The 22010-nt window shown below is 44.8% G+C and overlaps 1 protein-coding gene across 1 annotated transcript in view; it reads right to left on the bottom strand.

Moving 5' to 3' along the window:
- Positions 1–22010, bottom strand: part of OCA2 (OCA2 melanosomal transmembrane protein) — a 444033-nt gene that overhangs the window by 190277 nt on the left and 231746 nt on the right. The window contains exon 11 of the mRNA XM_089693490.1: positions 5815–5880. Within this exon, the coding sequence (XP_089549616.1) occupies positions 5815–5880 (66 nt within the window). The remainder of the gene's footprint in view (positions 1–5814; positions 5881–22010) is intronic.

The raw sequence follows: 22010 nt of genomic DNA on the forward strand, positions 1-22010 counted from the left end.
GCTGCAATCTAGCATACATACTGTAGCTCAGTCCCCAGTATCCATGACATCAGTAGGACCTGTACTCCAGTGCACATAGCTCATTTCTTAGTATGCATGACATCAGTGAGAGTTGAAATCCTGTACATATAGATGACTTCCCAGTATCCATTACATCAATGAGACCTGCAATTCAGCACACATAACTTTCTTTTCCATAGCCATGACATCAGTGGGACCTGCTACCTGCTGCTAGGGCAAAAGGGTACTCCTTCATCCAGCAACATCGTCAATAAAGTTGTCCAGGAAGGCACCAAAGAGATGTTTGCCATCAAAGGACATATACAGTAATTTGTTTTGCACTGTTCTGCAGACTATCCTTTAAACCAAAGAGTCAGCCACATATGGATAGCCAGGAAAGACATGAGTTACAAGTCAATGTTTAGACACGTTCGATTCATTTCAGTACAAAATCAAAATTCATATGAAACTTTCCTTCTGGGTTTGCAGGCTGTGGCTGCTTGAATGGCCAAGCCATGATGAGGTCACTCCTGTACATGTGCACGGGAGCCACGGCACAGAGCTCTGAAGGAATGGCACTGATATGTCATTCCTTCCGAGTGCATGCGTCGGTGATGTCACCAGCTGTTGCTCCCTAGAATGTCTGTTAAACTGTGAAAGTTTAGTAGATAATCATGTAACCTACAGGTAAACTTTATTATAAGCTTATCTGTAGGTTAAAATAAAAATACAGAGTTTACTATCATTTTAATAGAATGTGTCAAATTAAATGTAGAACAGTTCTGTGCTGTCAAGTGTAATTTCCAAAATAAATTTTGACAGAACTATAGGTAGCCTAACAAATAATAAAGAAAAAAAACGTTCAAATGACAATTCCTGTGCTCCTAACTTTCAGCTGACTGTAGCACGTCCATCTGGCTCATAGTAGTTCTGTTCTTGGACTATTGCTCATGAAGTTAAATATTTTGGAGGAATAGCACTGTATAGTAAAAAGCTGCAACTGGAAGCATGTTTTTCTTTTAGATGCAAAATTTTCACTGCCATGTAAAAACAATGTTTTGGCACAAACGATTTAAAGACAGTGATACTTCCTTCATACTTAGGAGCATTTCTAAAATTCTGCCCTGCCAGCAGTCTTATGCACCCAGCCCTGTAATCCCTTTTTAGGTTTGGACCTGGTTCCTACTTGGTAGTGGGATCCAGTCAGACCATGAGAGCCACTATTTCAGATAGGAGTGGGTAACTCTGGCCCTCCAGCTGGTTAAAAAAGTCCATCATGCCTCTTCAATTCATGCTTGTAACTGTAAATTTAACAAATGTATTTTACAGTGAAGGGGTGGGTAGAAGGAAGGAGAGGAGGGAGTGGTGGGTGGAAGGAAAGAAAGGGTGGGTGGAAGGAAGGAAGGGGTGGGGTGGAAGGAAGGGGTGGATGGAAGGAAGGAAAGAAGAGGTGGATGGAAGGGAGGGGTGGGTGGGTGAAACTAAAAGGAAGGGTGGGTGGGTGGAAGGAAGGGGTGGGTGGATGGAAGGATGGGTGGTAGGGAGGGGTGGGTGGGTGGAAGGAAGGAAGGAAGGAAGGAAGGAGAGGAAGAGAGGGGAGGGTGGAAGAAAGGAAGGAAGGAGAGGAAGAGAGGGGAGGGTGGAAGAAAGGAAGAGAGGGGAGGGTGGAAGGGGTGGGTGGAAGAAAGAAAGAGAGGGGTGTGTGGAAGGGAGGAAGGGGTGGGTGGAAGAAAGAAAGAAAGAGAGGGGTGTGTGGAAGGGAGGAAGGGGTGGGTGGAAGAAAGGAAGGGAGGAAGGGGTGGGTGGAAGAAAGGAAGGGAGGAGTGGAAGGAAGGAAGGAAGCGAGGGGTGGAAGGAAGGAAGGAAGGAAGGAAGGAAGGGAGGGGTGGGAGGAAGGAAGGGAGGAGTGGGTGGAAGGAAGGAAGGGAGGGGTGGGAGGAAGGAAGGAAGGAAGGAAAGAAGGAAGGAAGGGGTTGATGAATGGAAGGAAGGAAGGAAGGAAGGAAGGGGGGGTGGAAGGGAGGAAGGGGTGGTTGGAAGGAAGTGAGGGGTGAGAGAAAGGAAGGAAGGAAGGAAGGAAGGAAGGGAGGGGTGGGTGGAAGGGAGGGGTGGAAGGAAGGAAGAAGTGGGTGGGAGGAAGGGGGGTGGAAGGAAGGGGTGGGTAGAAGGAAGAGAGGGGTGGAAGGATGGAAGTGGGGGTAGGAGGAATGAAGGGGTAGGTGGAAGGAAGGAATGGAGGGGTAGGTGGAAGGAAGAAATGAAGGGGTGGTGGTGGAAGGAAGGAAGGGAGGGGTGGAAGGAAGGAAGGAAGGGAGGGGTCAGTGGAAGGAAGGGAGGGGGTAGAAAGATGGAAGGAAGGTAGGGGTGGAAGGGAGGGGGGTAGAAGGAAAAGAAGGGGGGTGGGAGGATGGAAGGAAGCGGGGTGGAAGGAAGGTAGGGATGGAAGGATGGAAGGAAGGGGGGTTAGAAGGATGGAAGTGAGTGGGGGTAGAAGGATGGAAGGGAGGGAGGGGGGAGGTGGAAGGGTGGAAGGACGGAAGGGGGAGGTGGAAGGATGGAAGGGGGAGGTGGAAGAGGGAGGGAGGGGAGGTGGGGAAGGGAGGGAGGAGGGTGGAAGGATGGAAAGAAGGGAGGGAGGGGAGAGTAGAGGGAGTGAAGGGGGGTGGAAGGAAGGGAGTGGAGGGTAGAAGGAAGGGAGTGGAGGGTAGAAGGAAGGGAGGGGGAAGGGAGGGAAAGTAGAAGGAAGGGAGGGGAGGGTGGAAGGAAGGAAGGGAGGGGAGGGTGGAAGGAAGGAAGGATGGGTGGGTGGAAGGAAGGAAGGGAGGGGTGGAAGGAAGGAAGGGAGGGGTGGAATGAAGGGAGAGGTGGAAGGAAGGAGGGAAGGGAGGGGTGGAAGGAAGGAAGGAAGGGAGGGAGAGGTGGAAGGAAGGAAGGGAGGGATCAGTGGAAGGAAGGGAGGGGGTGGAAAGATGGAAAGAAGGTAGGGGGTGGAAGGAAAGGAGGGGGGTGGAAGGATTGAAGGGAGGGGGGTAGAAGGAAAGGAATGGAGGAGGGGGGGTGGGAGGATGGAAGGAAGAGGGGTGGAAGGAAGAAAGGGGGGGTGGAAGGGAGGGGAGGTGGGAGGATGGAAGGAAGGGGGGTTAGAAGGAAGAGGGGGGGAGGTGGAAGGATGGAAGGGAGGGGGGGTGGAAGGGTGGAAGTGAGGGGGGGGTGGAAGGGAGGAGGGGTAGAAGGATGGAAGGGAGGGAGGGGGGAGGTGGATGGGTGGAAGGATGGAAGGGAGGGAGGGGAGGTGGAAGGAAGGGAGGGAGGGGGGGTAGAAGGATGGAAGGGAGGGTGGAAGGATGGAAAGAAGGGAGGGAGGGGAGGGTAGAGGGAGTGAAGGGGGGGTGGAAGGAAGGGAGGGGAGGAAAAGAAGGAAGGGAGTGGAGGGTAGAAGGAAGGGAGGGGAGGGTAGAAGGAAGGGAGGGGGGGGTGGGAGGATGGAAGGAAGGGGGGTTGCGGTGACAAGCAGCGATCTCTTATATGACTTTTAATGAAGCAGCTGGAAGCGGTTTCTCCTCCTCGCCCTTCTTCCAGCTGCTTCATTGAAAGCCATACAGGAGATCGCTGCCTGTCACCACAACCACCTCCGCCACCCCTCCCACACACCCCAAGCCCCAGCACTGCTCGCCAACTCCACTGCTGCACAAAATGGTTTTCTTTCTGTCCCCCTCCCTCCCACCACCTCTGTGTTCCCGCCGCTGTGTTCTTCTCACTGACAAGCCCAAATTTTGAGGGCTGTATCCTGCAACCAGGGATGGTTGACAACTCTCCTTTGGGGGGGTTTAGACCCCCCTGACTCACCCCTTATCTATGCCCCTGTTGACAACTCTCCTCTGGGGGGGGGTTTAGACCCCCCTGACTTACCCCTTATCTATGCCCCTGTGGACAACTATACTCTGGGGTGTTCAACCCCCCTCACCCCCCCCCCCACCTTATCTACACCTCCTGTTCCCACCTGTTAGCTAGATGTCTTAGCACACAATGAAAGCAAAAAAATTTTACATTACTTCTACTTTTAACACAAAACATGTCGTCACTTTCACACCTGCACATCACAGTGTTTCCACTTTCTTGTCTAACCCCTGTATTTTTTTCCCTTACCCATAAGAGGTTTTCCAGGTGAAGGCCTTATGGCTGATTTCAAGGAATTTTGAACAATGTCAGAGTAAGTCTGTCTTAAGGAGTCCCCTCTCATTAACATACAATGCAAGAAGCCTAGCTTCTAGACCTTTAACCTTTTGTTAGGATTAACAGTGTTTAAATCTAGTTTACAATTGATAATTAAAATCAGCCTGTACAGTACAGGCAGGGTTAATTAAGGCAAAAAGCTGCCCAGCCCCCTCATAAACAAAGAGAACTAGTAAGATTTACAGTGCATGAATTTTCAGAACACAGCATCCAAAAAGTTCATCTGCAATTTTCTATATTTTTTTTAAGTTATGCTACATTAACGAGAATATTCAACAAATACAAAGTAGGTGTTATCCCAATTTGGCTGAAAAAATGAAAATACACTTTAAAATATATGGTATACTCCAGTCACTGTAGTTCACATGACCTAGTTCAAGCGCTGTTTGCCTAAAGCCATTTCCCTGATGAAAGCATAATGCTTACTGAAGCATCACATAAAACATTTTTTGCAACTAAAGACATGCTATAACTTTTGTTTAAATTTATAAAAAGGGATCGCAATTGAATACCTTTTATCTATGCAAGAACTTGTAACATTGCTTTTGATATACAGTATAAAATGCCTGATCTCCTTCTGAGAATTGTATGCTTCCGGTATATTTGGTGTTACCTCATATTAAGTGTAATTTTAGCACTGAACATATCTTCATAATGTCTTAACCTTTTCTTAAATATCATAAGAGCTTCTAAAATGTCATTCTTCTTAAACTTAAACTTCTCTGAATAAGACTATAGAAAATTATGGCATATTATAGTATAATATGAACTGCTTGACCTACAGTCTTTGTAATTTTCTAAAATCTACTATATAATGCAAAGTTCATAAATACATGAGCAACTTAATAAATTACTCCATGAGTTTGCTGCAGGTATCTCTTAAAAAAGGTTTTGTGCATTATTTCTTTTTGTATATACCGTAGGGCTAAAAATACGTTACATTTTTATTTTTTTTCTATCAGGTAAAATAAATGAAAACTTGCACACTGAAATTATGCAGTCCTCTATTCAGCCAGAAGGTCAAGCTCTACACTCTGTTTCACAGATTATTTGTGTGAGAGACGTCATTGTTGACACAATACGAATAAGTTGTCATCACAGTAACTCCATCAAATGGCTAGTGGACAAAATCAGACAAAAGGAAAAGTAAAGCAAGCAGCTCTATGGGCTTTCTCGTCAGATAACCAGTCATGCTTTGGGAATTCTTTGTTACGTATTAAAAGTTTATTTGTAAACTATCTATATATCTCTATTTATTTATTTCATTTCACCTCTGGACATCAATGAAACCGTCATTATCTCAAGGAAGTGGGATGATTTAGCAGATGGAATTTTAGTTTAAAGTCCAAATCATATGTAAGTATAAATTCCATGTAAAGGTCTTTCTGCAAGGTGGCCAAGTCTGCATACAAACTAAGAAGACACCAGTAAAGGTTAAAAGTAATACTATAACATAAAACTTTCCCTAGTTTATTGGTATCTAGGCAGCACTGTATTAGTATTATTAGAGGATGTTTCTGCTTCATTAAATACAGACTACTTAACCCATCTCCTTTTAAAAAATGGGAGGTATGTAATTACCATTCCAAACAAAAGTGCCAGCGTCTCATAATCAATCCACTCCACCACTTTCACCAAGCTTGGTCTCTGCAATCAAAATACAAAACAATGTGTTAAGTATGGCTGTTAATTACCCATATAATGATTAGCTACACAAAAGATTCACTCCATTTAATAATCAACAATTCAAATATGCATTAATAAATGGTAATTATCATTTATATGAATAATTCCAGTGTAGCTTGTTCATGGTCATTTGGAGACTAATTTCTTCTTTTGTGTATATTTCACTCAACTGCTTTTCAGTTATTAGGCTTTTTTATTTAAAACAACCCTGTTGCAATATAAAATATATATCATCTGGTACAGATTTGTTCATGTCAGGAAAAATAAATATTTTCAGTTAATTGCAGATGTAATATGAATCCATTATATCCAGTAAACATTTGACCCTTCCTTAGTTTGGCACAGGTATAAAAATGCCTAACACTAAACATTAGCCACTGTTCCTGAATAATCATTTAGTGACTACTGTGTACCTAGACAATCTGTTCTTAATACATGTAGCTCATCTTGGTTTCAATAATGTTGGATATTTGTTTTCTGAAACTCTGCCTCCAGACAAATCTTATTTTGCCTGTGTGTGTAAACTAAAATAACTATACCTGTCAGCATTAGCACATGCAATATTGGTTTCTTCTGCTATAAATGCTTCTCCCTGCTTATCAGATGTAATGTACACTGAGCCGCACATGTGCAGTTCAGAGTACTTACAGTACCTGCTCTGGGCTGTGGTGATGTGACACCCATGTACATACACAAGAGTGACATTATCCCAGCTCAGACATTCAAGCAGCCGAACAGAGAACCCAGAAAAGATGACCGGGTGAAGATGAAAGCGCCCCCGCACAGTGTTGGAGGTCTTCCTTTTACAGGAAGATCTATCATAATGTGATAGTATGTGGGGCATACTAGCACATCATGGTATAAAGCTGCAGAGGGGGCAGATTACAAAAAAAAAAAGTTACAAGTTTATTAAAGCTTTAATTTCAGTAGTCTGTACAGACTAGTCTGTACAGGCATTTCAACTGTCATATTGATTTAAAGTCAACGTGTTGCTGGGCTAAGCAGTAAATGAGCTTGAAAACAAGTCCTTACTGAACTATATACAGTAGCTGCAGGTACTGTGGATAAATGTATCCTCAAATTACACAGCAGAAGCATTGAAGTGCTTATCTCTCAACAACCTTAAGTGGTTGTAAAGGTTCAAGGTTTTCACCTTCATGTATTCTTTGCATGAAGGTAAAAAACATGTGTGCAGCAGCTCCCTTTACAGCAGCAGCTCTCTTGAAACTCATTGTCCTCATTGGCTGAGACAGAAGCTGGAGTCATTGACTCCAGATGATGTCAATCCCAGCCAGTGAGCCAATGAGGAGAGAGCAGGGATGGCGCCGGCAGTGCTCTGTGTGTGATTAAACATGCAGAGCAGCAGCTGTGGAGCGAGCCTGCTTAGGTGCCCGCATAGCAAGCTGGGTGCGCTCAGCAGGAGGGAAGGGCCAGGAGTGCCAGCGGGGGACCTGAGAAGAGAAGGATCGGGCTGCTCTGTGCAAAAGCACTGCACAGAGCAAGTATGATATTTTTTGTTATTTTTTTCTTTTTTTTTGCCTTTAACCACTTGAGCTCCAGAAGATTTTACCCCCTTCATGACTAGGCCATTTTTAGCCATTTAGCACTGCACTACTTTAACTGGTAATTTCATGGTCATGCAATGCTGTATCCAAACAAAATCTATAAAATATTTGCACACAAATAGAGATGATGGTGTTTGAACACCACTGGGTTTTTTTTATTTTTTGTGATGTAAACAAAAAAGACCAAACATTTTGAGAAAAAAATGACATTGGCTGGAAAAGGGTTACTAATGACATTGGCTGGAAAAGGGTTAACATCTAGGGCGACCATTGGGTTAAATGTGTGCCTATGTGTAAGGTGTGTAAAGTGTACTGCTTTTTACTAATGATCTCTAAGAGATTGAGATTGTTTTCTCTGTGCAGAGCTCTGTGTTGAATGTCAACGCATAACTCTGGGATGATATTGTACAAAGCTGATCATCAGGTGCTGGCCATGAATCATTGGCCAGGACTTGCCGACAGGCTCCCACTGTATACAACCACAGTGGGTGCTGGCCGGGGGGTGCGCATGTCGGGAATCCAGAAGTTGGCAGAGATGTATGGGTATGTTGCTTTGCCTACAGAGGCTGCCCATCCACAGGGCATTGCAGTTAATATCACTTATTCACCCTACTTTCCCCTCTAGAGCATTTTCACTGTGTTTAGAAGACTGCCAAACCATGGGACCACTGCTGGGAGGGGGGAGCAGGGTGAGCTGAGCTGCCAAGCGAATTACTTCATTTTTTTTCTCCTGGAACTAGGAGGATCATTTTCTCCACAGTACCTTTAGAGGTCAGTAAGGTTTTGTTTTATTAATTCCTAACCACCAAGGTAAAACTGCCCTCACCCCATTTCCCCAGCTGCTTACTTCTTTTAGTCTGGAAACACTGGAGGAGGCTGTAGCTCTTTAAAGCAAAGTGGAACTTTAGTCAGAAAATGAAGTTCTGCTAGATCACTTCAGGCTGGCACCTTTTGTAATACATGGTCTCACCCTGCTCTGCACATGTTCAGGTGCTCCATATTTTTTTGGCACTGACAAAAATTTAGAGGCCGATCTGATGACAGTTTAGTGAATTACTGCTGCTCAAGGCTCTGGGCTTCAGCAAAGTGGCAGTCTCCAGCAAGATAAAACAGGAACAATGCTGGAGGCAATTTACAGCACATATTTATTTTGGTAGCATCATTATTTAATTGTGCATTTATTATTTTTTACTAGGAGCCTAGAAAGCATTGCACCCACGATCAGCAGATCGCGGGAGACATGCAGGGCTCCTGAAGACCTGTCTGTATATTAATGTGAACAACCCGGCTACATCCCAACTCTTCAACCTAACCTCATCTTTTGTCTTAATACAATGGACACAGTCCTCCACTCACTCTGATAGGAATACATTAGACCTTGTTTTCTCCCATCATTGCACTCCCTACAACCTCACAAACACCTCCTTTCCTCTCTCTGATCATAATCTCATCACCTTCACAGTGTCCTCATCTTCAAACACATATCTCTCCAAGCAGCAATTACCCACAGAAACCTTCACAACTTTAACCCTGCTCTTTTCTACTCTGCAACTGACCACCTCTATGACAGAATCTCTCCCCTGTCCTGCCCTGCCCTGACCTGGCCACGGCTGTCTACAACGGTTCACTTTCATCCACATTAGACTCACTTGCTCCTCTGACTACACGAAGCATCAGGCCCAAACCATTACAACCTTGGCAGATTGACGACACCAGAAATCTTAAGCGACATAGTCGTGCACTGGAGCGATTGTGGCATAAAACCAAATCTCAGCAAACTTTCACCCTATATAAATCTGCTTTCTTAACATACAATTCCTCCCTCCATGCTGCCAAACAAGCCTACTTTGTCATTCTCATCAACAGCTTGTCATCCAGTCCTTGTCACCTCTTCTCTACTTTTAACTCTCTACTTTCTCCACCTCCACCCAGTACCTCACTCACTGCTTACAAGATTGCAAATCATTTTAAACACAAGATTGATGCAATTGATAGTGGCATCTCCACTGCACAGACATCCATCCCACTTAGCATATCTTATACTAAACCTCCCTCAACACTTTCCTCTTTTGACCTTGCTACTACCAAAGAGGTCACTAAGGTTTTCTCGGAAGCCCGTCTCACTACCTGCCCCCTGGATCCTGTCCCCTCACACCTACTACAGTCACCCTCTTCTTCTATCCTATGCTCCCTCACTCATATCTTCAATTTCTCCCTCTCTAACGGTGCCTTCTCCTCCCCTCTAAAGCATGCACACATCACTCCCATACTTAAAAAGCCCTCACTGGACCCCACCAATCTGAATAACTTAAGATCCATCTCCCTGCTCCTGTTTACCTCTAAGCTCTTAGAATGCTTAGTCTACAATCACCTGAGCTCCTACCTCACTGAGAACAACCTTCTTGACCCTTTACAGTCTGGCTTTCGCTCACTCCACTCCAATGAAACTGGCCTACTAAAACTCACTAATGATCTACTAACTGCTAAAACCAATGGCCACTACTCTGTACTCTTACTACTTGACTTCTCTGTGGCTTTTGATACTGTTGACCAGCCCCTCCTCCTCAAAAAACTCCACTCTCTTGGCCTCCGAGACTCTGCTCTCTCCTGGTTCTCCTCCTACCTATCGCAGCGCTCCTTCAGCATTACCTATAACTCTGGCTCCTCCTCTCCACTCCCTCTTTCTATAGGGATCCCTCAAGGTTCTGTCCTTGGACCCCCTACTCTTCTCCATCAACACCTCCTCCCTTTGTCACTTGATAAACTCCCATGGCTTTAAGTACCATCTCTATGCTGATGACACACAAATCTATCTTTCTACTCCTCACCACACCCCTTCAGACTCCTCTCACATTACTAACCTACTAAGTGACATATCAGCATGGATGTCACTCCACTACCTCAAACTCAATCTTTCCAAAACTGAGCTCTTAGTATTCCCTCCAGCCCGTGCCCCCTCCCCTGACTTCTCCATCAAGATCAATAACACAACCATCAGTCCCTCCCCTCATGCCAGGGTACTAGGTGTAATCCTAAACTCCCCTCTGTCCTTTCAGCCCCAAATCCAATCGCTCTCCAAATCTTGTAGACTTCACCTCCGCAATATCTTCAAGATATGCCCGTTCTTAACCTCTGAACCATTAAGCAACTTATTCACTCCCTTATTACCTCTCGCCTTGACTATTGTAACTCCCTCCTCATTGGCCTACCTCATTGCAGGCTATCGCCTCTTCACTCTATCATGAATGCTGCTGCCAGACTCATCTACCTTACTAACCATTCCGGATTTGCCACCCCTCTCTGCCAATCCCTCCACTGGCTTCCCATTACCCAATGGATAAAATTCAAAACATTAACAATAACATATAAAGCCATTTATATCTCTGCCACAAATTACATCACCAATCTTGTCTCCAAATATCACCCAAGCCATACTCTCCGCTCCTCACACGACCTCCTGCTCTCTAGCTCCCTTGTCTTCTCCTCCCAAGCTCGTTTTCAGAGCTTTCCCCATCCTCTGGAATTCTCTACCCCAATTTATCAGGCTATTGCCTACTCTGCTCACTTTTAGGCAATCTCTGAAAACCTCTCTCTTCAAGGAAGCCTATCCTGCCCTCAGCTAATAATGGATTCTTCTACTTCTCCTACCAGTCCATCCTCCACAGTTACTACCCTTTGTACCACTAGCCCCTCCCTCTTAGATTGTAAACTCAAAGGAGCAGGGCCCTCCTAACCCTCTTGTATTGAACTTTGTTGTTGCTGTATTGTCTCCCGTTATATTGTAAAGTGCTGAGCAAACTGTTGGCACTATATAAATCCTGTATAATAATATAGATAATAATAATAAATTTGTGTGCTCTCACTTCATGATCAGACATGTATACACAGACAGGAAGAGGCAGTGAACTATCACAGTGCTCAACAGCGCTGTGGTAGTTTGAGAACTACAAGCCAATAGCCGCAAAGGCTGTTGAGACTTGCAGTTTTTAATGCACGGAATTCTGTGAATGAAGGACGAGGCCAGGTGGGCATAGCCCTTCATGGCTGCATCTGTTTTGAATTGTGACAGCAGACATGGGGAGAAAATCCCCGGTCTGCTGTCACAGCGGGGACTCGGGAGGGGCACAAGGGTAACTGCAGTGCTGACATGTTATACCCTGAATACCGATGTAACATGTTGGAAAAGGTGAATTTATCCTTTATTGCGGAGTTTATGTTCCTTGCTAAATACAATTGTTTTATCACATTGTTATGGGTAAACTTCCACTCTACATCAGCTGAGGAAGGGTGGGGATTGGGAGTTTAGAACAATTTAGTTTGGTGGGTTAGCCTTAGAGTAAAGGTTTTTTGTCCTGCAATAAATTGACAGATTGGATTTAAATATAGGTTTTATATAGGCGAACATTTGCATATTTGCACCTATTTATTTTCATATGTTTTGTAAATGTGGACGACAATGCATTTCTGATTTTTTTATTGAACATTTATTTTTATTTGGGTTATTCCTATGAAAGTAATAGATTCACTTTTTTATGCTGAGCACTAGGAATATTCTTTTTTAGACAGAAAATTTAAGCATTTACATACTTACTTGGGAGTGTTTACCTTGGCATAAAATATTTTTCATTCACTTGCAATGTGATGTGTGTTTGAACTTGCTAGAAAATGGATTAGTCAATTCCTTAGCACAGCCTCCTGCCTTCTTGCAAGTCATGGCCTTCTCCTTTTCTGGGAATACCTCATTACTGCCTGTGTTGGCAAGCACTCCACCCCTACCTTCACTTTCCTATGTAACCTTTCTTGTAGATGAAAGGGGAGGAGGGAAGAGTAATATTATAGAATGTTCTGAGACAGCTGACAACACATTTAAGATGGCAGTGTTCAGTAGACGTCTCAGGACCTTTGGATGTCTACACAATGAAGGTTTTCACATGAAAATAACATGCCTAAAATACAGTAAATGCACATATTTTATGGAAAGATCATTAATGAAGTTAATGGTCTAATGACAGGGTTCCTTTAAGTTTTTCTACAATTATTATATTTATTATATTATTATTACTATTATATTATACAGGATTTATATAGCGCCAACAGTTTGCACAGCGCTTTACAAAATGAAGGTAGACATAACAGTTACAATACAATTTAGTACAAGAGAAAACAGAGGGCCCTGCTCATTAGAGTTTACAATCTATCTCAATTGGTCTAATGCAGTAGGACATTCCACAGCCCACTCAATTTCAATGTAAAGAAACCCTTCCTATATTTAAAGAGTTTTCTTCCATCTTTAAAAAAACGGATAATCTATTCTCCTTTTATAGTCATTGGGATAAAAAAATAAATTGACACTGCTCAAAAACAATTAAAGAAACACTTTTTAATCAGGAGTATAGCGTCAAGTCAATTAAAATCCTGGGATATTGATCTGATCAGTTAAGTAGCAGAGGGAGTTGTTAATCAGTTTCAGCTACCTTGGTGTTAATGAAATTAACAACAGGCGCACTAGATGGGCAACAATGAGATGACCCCCAAAACAGGAACGGTTTTACAGGTGGAAGCTACTGACATTTTTTTCCCTACTCATCATTTCTGACTGTTTTCCACTAGTTTTGCATTTGGCTAGGGTCAGTATCACTACTCATAGCATGCGGCGATACCTGGACTCTACAAAGGTTGCACAGGCAGTCCAACTCCTCCAGGATGGAACATCAATACGTGCCATTGTCAGAAGGTCTACTGTGTCTCCCTCCACAACCTCAAGAGCATGGAGGAGGTTACAGGAGACAGGCAGTTACTCTTGGAGAGCTGGATAGGACCATAGAAGGTCCTTAACCCATCAGCAGGACCAGTATCTGCTCCTTTGTGCAAGGAGGAAAAGGATGAGCACTGCCAGAGCCCTACAAAATGATCTCCAGCAGGCCACTGGTGAGAATGTCTCTGACCAAACAATCAGAAACAGACTTCATGAGGGTGGCTTGAGGGCTCAACATCCTCTAGTGGGTCCTGCGCTCACTGCCCGACACTATAAATCTTGAATGGCTTTTGCCATTGAACACCAGAATTGGCAGATCCACCACTAGCGCCCTGTGCTTTTCACAGATGAGAGCAGGTTCACCCTGAGCACATGTGACAGATGTGAAAGGGTCTGGAGAAGACATGGAGAACATTATGCTACCTGAAACATGATTCAGCATGACCGTGTTGGTGGTTGGTTAGTGATGGTCTGGGGAGGCATATCCATGGAGGGACGCACTGATCTCTACAGGCTAGAGGCTACGCTAGTGCAGTGGGTCCTGGGTTCCTCCTGGTGCATGATAATTCCCAGCCTCATGTGGTGAGAGTATGCAGGCAGTTCCTGGATGATGGAGGAATTGATACCATTGAATGACCACCACACTTGCCTGACCTAAATCAAATAGAACACCTTTTGGATATCATGTTTTGGTCCTTCCGACACTGCCAGGTTGTACCTCGGACTGTCCAGGAGCTCAGTGACGCCCTGGTCCAGATCTGAGAGGAAATACCCCAGGATACAATCTGTTGTCTCATTAGGAGCATGCCCTGACGTTGTCAGGCATGCATACAAGCATGTGGGGGCCATACTAACTAATGAGTACCATTTGGAGTTCCTGCAATGAAATTTCAGGAAAATGGACCAACCTGCTGCATCATTTTTTCACTTTTTTAGGGTGTCTTTGAATTCAGTCTTCTGTAGGTTGATCATTTTCATTTCTATCAAACGATGTGGCATTCTTACATTCCTAACCCAGTCCATATCAGTATAGATACCCAACATGATATTTTTCCCCATTGAGATCTGATGTGTTTTCAGAGTGTTCCTTTAATTTTTTTGAACAGTGTATATCAGATATATTTAGAAACAGAAAAGAATTCATCTTCAATGTGAACCTGTGCTTTTGCTCAAGTTGGAAAAATCAACAGGTTCACTTTGATGCCAAACTCCACAGTTGTTTATCCATTAATACCTCATGTGGTCAGGCATTCCTTAGCCCAGTCAGTCACAATGTACAGAAATCCTTCCTATAGTTTTCATCCCTGTATAAGAAACTGATAATATGTCCTCAATTGTATGGTCATTAGGATAAAAAAAAAATATAGATGTTTTTGGCCATGTCGGACAAATCAATGGTTTCATTTTAATGCCAACCTACGCAGTTGCTTATCCATGGAAGAAAGAAAAAAGGGCAAATTATTATTAGCACAAAAATGTATTTTTTATCTAAACTGATGAAACATGGCATATTGGTATTTGTGCAACCATACAAAAATATATGAAACCTCTCTAGCACACTTGATAGGCTCTATAATTTTAATCTTAGCTCCTGAAAAAAATAGCTTTTAATTAAAGATTTTCTTTGGTGCCATTATTAAAATTCCATTAAGGGATTTTCTAACAAAAAGAAAAAAAAACTTTAATATAGAAGTGCTACCTAATAATTGTAATTTTCCTTTGTGTTGTAGAACATCTGGTACTTTTATTGCTTCTGTTTAATAAGGCTTAGAAATGGTCCCACAAAAGGTACCAATCTGTATAAACATAGTGGATTAAAATTTAAAGTATACATGCCAAGCAGGCTCATTAAAAAAAAAAAAAAAAAAAAAAAAAAAAAAAAGAACTTAATGTGTTCTGAAGTTCTACTTTAAGAGGAGAATTTCAGCTTATTCCATGTTATTTTCTACAATATGAAAGTGCTAGAACTGCTACATTAAGCCATAATGGGACTAAATAATCATATGCGTACAACCCAATTTGGTAAATTTTGCGTAGTGGGCTTTGTAGACTCCATTTGACAAGTGTTGGTATGCAAACAGGAGTTAAACAGGAGTAAGACAGTCCCTTCTGAATACCAACATTGCTTAGCAAAAATGCTTCCTGTGAGAAATTTTACGAAGCTCAATTGACTTCTAATTAGATGTTAATAACAAGGTCCAAACTTTTGTCTGCACACCACTAGTTCATAAAGTGTTAGCAGTCCATTAAAGACATTTAAAGCCCAATTGAGGTTTTATGTTAAATTTAAAAGATGACTTAAGGGTGCATGAGGCCTTACTGCTATTTGCAACTGACTTCACCTCCAACAGCAGTATGAAATATTCAGGTCTAATAGGCAGGTCTACAGAGAGGACCACTGCTACCTGTGTGTTACCAGCAGTCTTCTCTTTGGTGTTCCAGCAACCCCTCACTGAGTTATAGGCCGCATAGCTGTGCAATCAACAAAGTGCATTCTCCCTGCTGATTGCACAATTCTAGCTGTGATTCAACAGGAACTGTGTTGCACCATTGCAGAGAGTTTGTTGCACGAACATAAATAGTAGTGGTCCTCTCTAAAGCCTGACAACGGAGTCTGAAAATATTATGCTGTTTAACAATTAAACAGATTTTAATAGGGCTTCACAAAAAGGCTGTATTTTTTTATCGTTACTTCAGAATCTGACCCAATCTAAAATGTGTCATATTTTGTGATTTATTATAGGCACAGAAGAGACCAGTGCCAGAAATGTTGAGATGAATGGCCATTATATTTTAAATGTTAGTCTTAAGCTCTTTTTAAATGCAGGTTCAAAAAAATCAAAAGAGAAGGAGGGCTTTTACATCAATATGAGAGACAATTTACAAAAGTGAAGGAATTCCATTTATATCTTAGCTATTGAAAAGTTAAGGAGGGGAATAGATAAATGCTATGAAAACCTATACAGCTAACGTTTCTGGAAGAAAATGATTGTCTTGCACATTGTAACCTGTTAACTCTGGTCATGCATTTAGGATGACATAGTGAGGATGAGTGAGTACATGCAGCAATGAAGTGAAACTGTTCCTTTACCCTGAATGAGCAAAGCACAAGTACAAGTTAACTCTAAAGCTAGATCAATATCATTGTGTTGCAGTAACAAGCAATGGGGAGCTGCTAATAATTCTGAATTGTACCACAATGAACAGTAGCATACTACTGTGCGTTTTGGTGTTCTGTGTTGCTACAAATGGTACATGCACATTTTTCTTGCATTTTGGTGTCCTGGGCAACCAATTTAAATGAATGAGCAGCTTTAGATCAACACACGTAACACAGATGTAATGCAATTCGAAACAGAAGACTTCTTCCATTTCCTTCAAATGAGTGGAAATTAAACTTTCTTGGATAATGGTCAACAAAAAGTTGTCAGCTATACAAATCAATAGAATTAATTCATCAGCAGGGTCTGGGAGCCCTGAGTATGACATTTTTATGGATGAGTAAGTGAATAACTATATAGAACAGAACCAAAGCCCACCCCTGCCCTCCCCATCTCTTGGATTCTATTCTACCCTCACCCCTACTGTCAGGGATCTCTCCGATCCCCGCCACAATGGTCCCAGCGCAGGCGCAGTGCACCGCCCTGTGCAGGGACACGGGCACTAGGTCCGGGCCGGCCGCGGCGTTCGAGTTCGCGCATGCGCGGTAGAAGCCGCGGCCGCCCGCTGGGCACCAATGGCAGCGCAGGGCGGGATATTTAAATGGCCCTGAGCTGTCATTCAGTGCCTTCTGGTCTTCCCTGCATCCTGTGAACCTGTGAACCTGTGAATTGTAAGTTGTGACCCGGATTGTACCTGACCTTGCTGTTTTCTCCTATCCTGACCCTTGCTTTGCCTGACCTCTCTCTTGAATGCCCCTGATTGGATTTGACCTGCTGTTGCTGACCTGGCGTGTGACCCGACCATTCTATGCCCGCTGCCTTGTACCTTGCCGTCCTCTCTGTTACCGACCCGGCCCGTCTGACCTTGCTCATCCATCCATCCATCCCTTGCAGTGGGGTCTTCTGACCTCCTCACATCAGACTCTTCCCCGCGGGAGCCCTTGGCGCATACCACTACCACTGCCGGACGCACCCAGTAGCCACGACCTGGTCTCGGGGGGCTCCAAGTCCATCCCCACCATCAGGGGCCCTGGTGAACAAGCACCCTGGGACTTAGATTCCGTGCGCTGGGGACGCCTATTCAGTGGAGTGCTAGTGGTACCGCCAGGCGGTCCCTTACACCTACCCTTGGAGACTGTAACCACTTCAAGGCTTTCAAATGCAAAGTTACACATTTTTTTCTACATTGTAAATGCAAAAATGTAAACATTGAGACTGAAAAGTAAATGTACATAAATCCACACTTCTTGAGGTCTAGAAGGGAGTTTAACCTCTTCCCCTCTGCACTGTAGCAGAAATAATACTACAGGGTGGCAGGGGTGCTCAAAATCACGTATATATACACGTGATTTAGCAGTTGTGGGTAAGGGGCTAGCGTGCTCATAGTTAACCCTTTGATCACCCCCGATGTTAACCCCTTCCTGTCCAGTGCCATTAGTACAGTGTCCCCCCTGCAGTCCCGCTATAAGTTGCTGAACACCATTACTAGTAAACAAAAATTCCAGTATATATACTGCCCATTGTAAACGCTATAACTTTCAGGTAAACCAATTAATTTACACGTATTGGGAATTTCTTTTTAGCAAAGACATGTAGCAAAATACATTTTGCCCTAAGTTTATGCCGAAATTAGATTTTTTACATTTCTTTATTGGGCATGTTTAAAAAGTCAAAAACATTTTGTTTTCTCAAGATTGTTGGTCTTTGTTCACAGAGCAAAAAATTAAAAAAAATGCACAGGCAATCAAATACCACCAAAAGAAAGCTCTATTTGTAGAAAAAAAGGACCTAAATTTAATTTGGGTGCAGGGTCGCATGACCTTGCAATTTTCAGTTAAAGTAATGCAGCGCCAAAACGCAAAAAATGGTCTGGTCAGGAAGGGGGGTAAATGCTCTGGAAGGCAAGTGGTTAAAACTGTACATGTTGGGGCGTGGTCTGCCGCGGCTGGAAGATGGCCGCATAGTGAGGGAGCTCCCGCCGGCCGGATCCCTCTGAATCGCCGCACAACGGAGCGGGGTGAGAGAGAGCTGCCACGATATGGGGAAGCATGACCGGACCTCATCCGGTGCCCGATCGCGCTCCCCACGGAGCCAGGGTGTGCAGGGGAGACACATACAGGAGCTCTTCCGCTCCCAGCAGCAAAGGGAAGGGCCGCAGCCATCTCCTTCTCCTGCTGCTTCCCCCCCCCCCCTCTCTACGGCTGCTGACACTATTAACCCTCCCTGCTCTGATATGCAGGCAGCCCCAGACACAGTGCCTCAGCATGATGTCCCCCCTGCCTCACAATCTCTGTCCCTAAGGGATCTTCAGGCTGTGGCAGCTGACATTAAGGCCACCCTGACAGCCACACTCACTGCAGCATTGGGGGATCTGCATAATGATTTAAGGGCCTTGGGTTCGCGATTGGAACACGTGGAACCCGCATCCAGGCAAACTGGCTCCGCCATCTTTGATTTACAACATCAGTCAACGGTACACGCTTCCACTATCAGAGAACTCCACAGGCATATTGAGGATGTAGATAACCGTGGCCGCAGGCGTAATATCAGAATCCGCGGTCTCCCAGAATCAGTAGAACATGCCGATATTCCCAAGGCAGCAATGGCCATATTCAATAACCTCCTTGGTCGCCCGCCAGTAACCCCGATTGACATCGAACGTGTGCACAGAGCGATCCGCCCCAGGAGGGGAGACGCAGACCCACCCAGGGATATCGTTTGCTGCCTAGTAAGTTTTCCGCTCAAAGAAGATGTCCTCCGATGTGCTAGAGACAGAGGGCGCCTTCTATATGAGGGGACAGAAATACAATTGTTTCAGGACTTATCCAGCACCACCCTACGCCAGCGGCGCGCTTTACGCCCTCTTCTGGATACGCTACGTTCGCGTAACATTCCGTACAGATGGAGGTTCCCCTTCTGTCTCTCTGTACAAGTTGGTGGTCGTTCTTACAACCTGCGAACCCCTGAAGAACTGCCCTCTTTCTGTGCCTCCATAGACATCCCACTGATTGACCTGCCTGACTGGTTCAGCTCCATGAGACTACCGCTATCCCAGGATTTGGTAGCCGAGGATAGTGCTATGGATTGGCGCGGTCAGTCTTATCGTAGAGGGCGGATGGCCCCATCGACCCCTCCGAGACCCCTCATAGGGGACGCCACGACTACCTTTAGCCAGACGGCCTTTCCAGCGCACAGGAGGCCACGACGCGAAACCTAATGGTCCCTGTCCTTCCCTCAACACTGCTTCTTCGATGCATACACTGCTGAGTGTTTACGTTCTACTGCGACTGCGCACCTTTTTTCATCCACTCGCCCCATATGTTCCAGTTGTGCACTGGCGCTCTATGATCAATGCTCGTCGGACTCCTACTTTACTGCCTTTCCTACTTATTCGTCAAGATGACAGCCTGCGACTCCTGGGACTCTGTCACTATCCTATACGAAAAATTTTGGGCCTCCACAGTTCCTTCCTGCCTTCCAAGAGGTCGGGTGGTGACCTCATTCTAGCTGACTTGTCCTACCACAAGAGGGAACAGTTTCTGGGCTCTGCCTTGCTACTCGTCACCTAGTTCTCTGCATTCCACAGCGAGTCCTCCGCCTCCAGTTGGTTATCGATTTGTGCCGTCTCCCAGCCTTCTATCTCCAATTACCATCTGGATGCATCCTGGGCAATGAAGGTCCTCCAGCCTCGTCTTCCTGGCAAGCTCTGAACTTCGCCCTCATGTCTTTGCGGACGTCCTGCTGCTCGCTTGGGGCTGTTCTGTGATGATTTGTTCACCCCCCCACCCTCTCCGTGGACATTGGAACGCCTGGCCTTCCCATTCCTTCGGAAGTGATTACTGCTCAATTTGTAACGTATATTTTATATTTTCTGTGTGCATATGTTAGTGTCTTTCAAATTCCGCCAGGGGTGGTCTGAGGGGAGGTGATTATTGTAGGCGGGGACGGGTAACTGCTTTTTTTTTAGGGGAGTGTTATTGTTCGTATAGTCAGTGGAGTTTGGTTGGGTGGATGAGCGCCACCTCTCCCCGCTACTGGTTAGCCATTTCAACATGGAACCATATCATTCTCTCCAGCCCGGCTTTCACTTGGCCGAAATGGCATACCTGAGGGCCTGTGTGCCTTTGCTCATCCCCATGCTCACTTCCCTCCGCCTCCTCCTCCCCACTCCTACGCCATTCCAAGAGAGGTGATGCTCGCCCCCTTTGCTTCCCTGAGGGCGCCAGCTACTATAATTGTGTGTGGGGGGAGGGGGGTTTCCTGTGTCTTATTTAGTCGCCTTGATACTTATATTTTTGTGGGTTTGATGACGGGCCTTGATCTTAGGGGGCTTCATTGGTAACTGCTGAACAGGGGCTTATTGACGTTTTATCTGTTCTTGTCATGCTCATTCATGTTTTGATAATGTCGACTTGTTATGTTTTTGCCTTGTGATGCGGTTTGCCTGTAATATATGCAGGGGTCTTTCGCTGTTCTCCGTTTAGCGAGGTGCCCCTTTACTGTCTTGCGCTCACCTTGGCTTAGGCTGTCCTTCCCAATGCGTTCACTCTGTATGTGCCTTTACACTTCTTTAATACTAAGTGTAGCTAGACCCCTAGCTCCGCAACATTTCACTTGCGATGCTTCTAATAAATCTGCCCAGGTCTTCTTCTTCTGCATGTTACATAACACTTCATCCCCCACGGAAGACCGGTACCCAAACCTTCTCTGTACTCCACCCCTGCGGACTCCTGACACCTCTTATCTCTCTCGAACCCCGCCCCCTTATTCTTGCCTTTTTTTTAAATATAATTTCCCATAGGGGGCTACCGGCCGGCGGATGCGCACTTCCTGGTTTTACGCCGACCTCGTTCCCCACACAGTGAGCTCGGCGAGCTTCCACTGATCCTTTTCTTTCGGCTTCTATCTTTATCTTTTTTCTGAGCTTCTCTTTTATCTTTGTGTTTCTCTTCCTTTTTCCCGTCCTTTTCCCCTTTTCCTGTTTCTCTTTCTCTCACGTGGAACAGCGGGTCTGTTCCTCAAGCCGTATCCTATCTATAATCTTCTTTTCCACCCCCCCTTTTTTTTTTTTTTTTCTTTCCCCTCCCCCCTTCCTTTTCCCATCCCCCGAATCCTCGGCATACCGAAGCTTCAGACACAGGCTTCGCCTTCCAGCAGTCATGCTTTCTTCCACCTCACAACCGGGACAACTGTCTCTGAAACTCCTTTCACTTAATATCAAAGGTCTGAACATACCCGAAAAGCGCTCCATGCTCCTCTCTTACTTACGCAAACAGAAAGCGGATGTGGTCTTTTTACAAGAAACGCATTTTCGCCAAGACTCCATTCCAAAGCTTTACAATTTCTGCTTCCCCACAGTCCTCCACGCCACCAACCCCCTGGCTAAGTATAAGCTGTTCGCCAGACACCTCCAGTTTCATATAACAGATTCCATGGTGGGTAGATACCTGTTTATAAAGGGAGTATTCGCTAACAGACCTATCACATTCGCCAATGTCTATGCCCCCAATGTTCAACAGGTCTCCTTCCTGCGCTCAATCGTCTCTGCCCTAGCCGCTTTCCAGGAAGGGTTACTGATACTTGGAGGCGATCTGAATGTCCCTTTGAGCC

This window comes from Staurois parvus, unplaced genomic scaffold (assembly GCF_062004578.1).
Source record: "Staurois parvus isolate SC_StPar_1 unplaced genomic scaffold, SC_StPar_1.0 ptg000634l, whole genome shotgun sequence".
NCBI classification, from domain to species: Eukaryota; Metazoa; Chordata; class Amphibia; order Anura; family Ranidae; genus Staurois; species Staurois parvus.